Raw genomic sequence first — 1700 nt, forward strand, 5'->3', positions numbered from 1 at the left:
TGCTAGTACTGCAGAACGGGTAGGGGATGGGTAGTAAAATTCTAAAAATATAAAGGTAAACGTATTCCCAGGAATTAAATTTCACATTATATCCGACAGATGTGAGACAAATACCCGGTTTAACCATGCTAATAGCGCAGAATCATCAGTTTGTCAAATGAAAGGAGTCATCAATTCTGTGATCGTCACGGCAATGTCCGCTTACATGTTAACGTTAGTGGATCGCAATGTCAAATTTGCGGCCTGTTCTCTCCCCGGTGATTCCTGCAACGCAATTAGAGTTTGTTCGACACCCACCGGTGATTTCATCGGTGATTGACCTTGCCTTTTCAACACCCAACAAAAAATTACAAATGAATGAATCACCGATATTTTTAACGGTGATATTAACGATAACGTTTTGTCGGTCTAAGGGGGTGAAACCCAAAATGGGTAACGGTAACGTTTTGTCGGTATGCTATTGGCTGGCAATGGCTCTTGTGTAATGGAAACCCAAAATGTGGAATAATTCCCGTATTACTGTACAACAGTTCCACTGTTGTTTGACCTGAAATACTATTTCAATGAGGGAATTATTACATCAGGATACACCTTTTCGTCAATAGCCCTGTAACCTGGGACTCCGTCCTACCCCCGGTGAGTACGGTGAGTACATACGATGCTAAATCTCCGGGGTTAAGAGGTGAGGTTGTCTGAGCATACAAAGTTCCATATAAACCTCCTTTGAAAACAGTATTTCGGATCAAAACAACAGTGGAACTGTTTCAATGAGGGAATTGCACCCAAAATGCGTTAACGTTACCAAGTAAAATTGTCGTTGTTTGATCATCGATTTCTCGTGTTTTGACCGTAAATTTCACTCTAACGTGATTGGACAGTGCCAATTTCGTCGTCACTACCTAGTCCCATTTGTCGTCGATATTCCGTTGCATAACCATAGCGATTGGTCAAGACTGACCAATCACACTTCACTTTTGCTGGTACACACACAGTCATTCATTTTCAATGGCAGAGCGAATAAAGGTCAAGACGCCCATGAAGAAGGAGTTACCCAAGCGTCTAGCCCGACTGAAAGCCGCGAACACAGTCGGCGATTTTGGTTCACTGAGCACGGAAGACGAAGCTTCAAGACAAGAAGCTCACGTGGAGCGTGGACATGGTGCAAGTACTCCTCGAACTTCGGTTGCGCACATTCTCGGTCACATTCGGCGGCTGCAAAAGCCACCAGCAGCTTTCCATGCCATGGAAGAAGATTGCACTGTGACTCAGAGTTGTGTCGGGGGTGGCTGTATCGCACTCCTCTGCTAAAGCCAAGTACCACAACCTCAAGCCAGATTATTTTCGCGTCCGGGTGTCAGAACAATAAACGGGCAACAACGTCAATCAGGCGGTGAAGCTTCCGTTTTGGGCATACCGTATTCGGTTCAAGCTGCGAGTGCGTGGACAGCGGTAAAGTCGACCTTAATCGCCAGTGCGCGTATAACGCGAGTTTGCTCCATCAGGACTACAATTACACCAACCGGTGTGGATTGGCTGTGAATTGATGTACTACAGATAACGACGTTGGGACTGGCGCACAGTGGTACCAGGAATATCTTTATAAATGTGAGAATGAACAAATGCAATCAATAGACGCTAATTTTAGCCAATACCTGACCTTCAACCTCATTCACCGTGATTGGGTACTTTGAATTTGTTAA

General features: G+C 44.8%; 1 protein-coding gene across 1 annotated transcript; it reads left to right on the forward strand.

Moving 5' to 3' along the window:
• Positions 1–1005: 1005 nt before the first annotated feature.
• Positions 1006–1308, forward strand: H257_09998 (hypothetical protein; the record flags this gene model as incomplete). The annotated part of the gene is made up of 1 exon (XM_009836408.1): positions 1006–1308. The coding sequence occupies one exon, from the start codon at positions 1006–1008 to the stop codon at positions 1306–1308; it is 303 nt and encodes a 100-aa protein (XP_009834710.1).
• Positions 1309–1700: the final 392 nt, after the last annotated feature.

This window comes from Aphanomyces astaci (assembly GCF_000520075.1).
Source record: "Aphanomyces astaci strain APO3 unplaced genomic scaffold supercont1.26, whole genome shotgun sequence".
In the NCBI taxonomy this organism is placed as follows: domain Eukaryota; phylum Oomycota; class Saprolegniomycetes; order Saprolegniales; family Verrucalvaceae; genus Aphanomyces; species Aphanomyces astaci.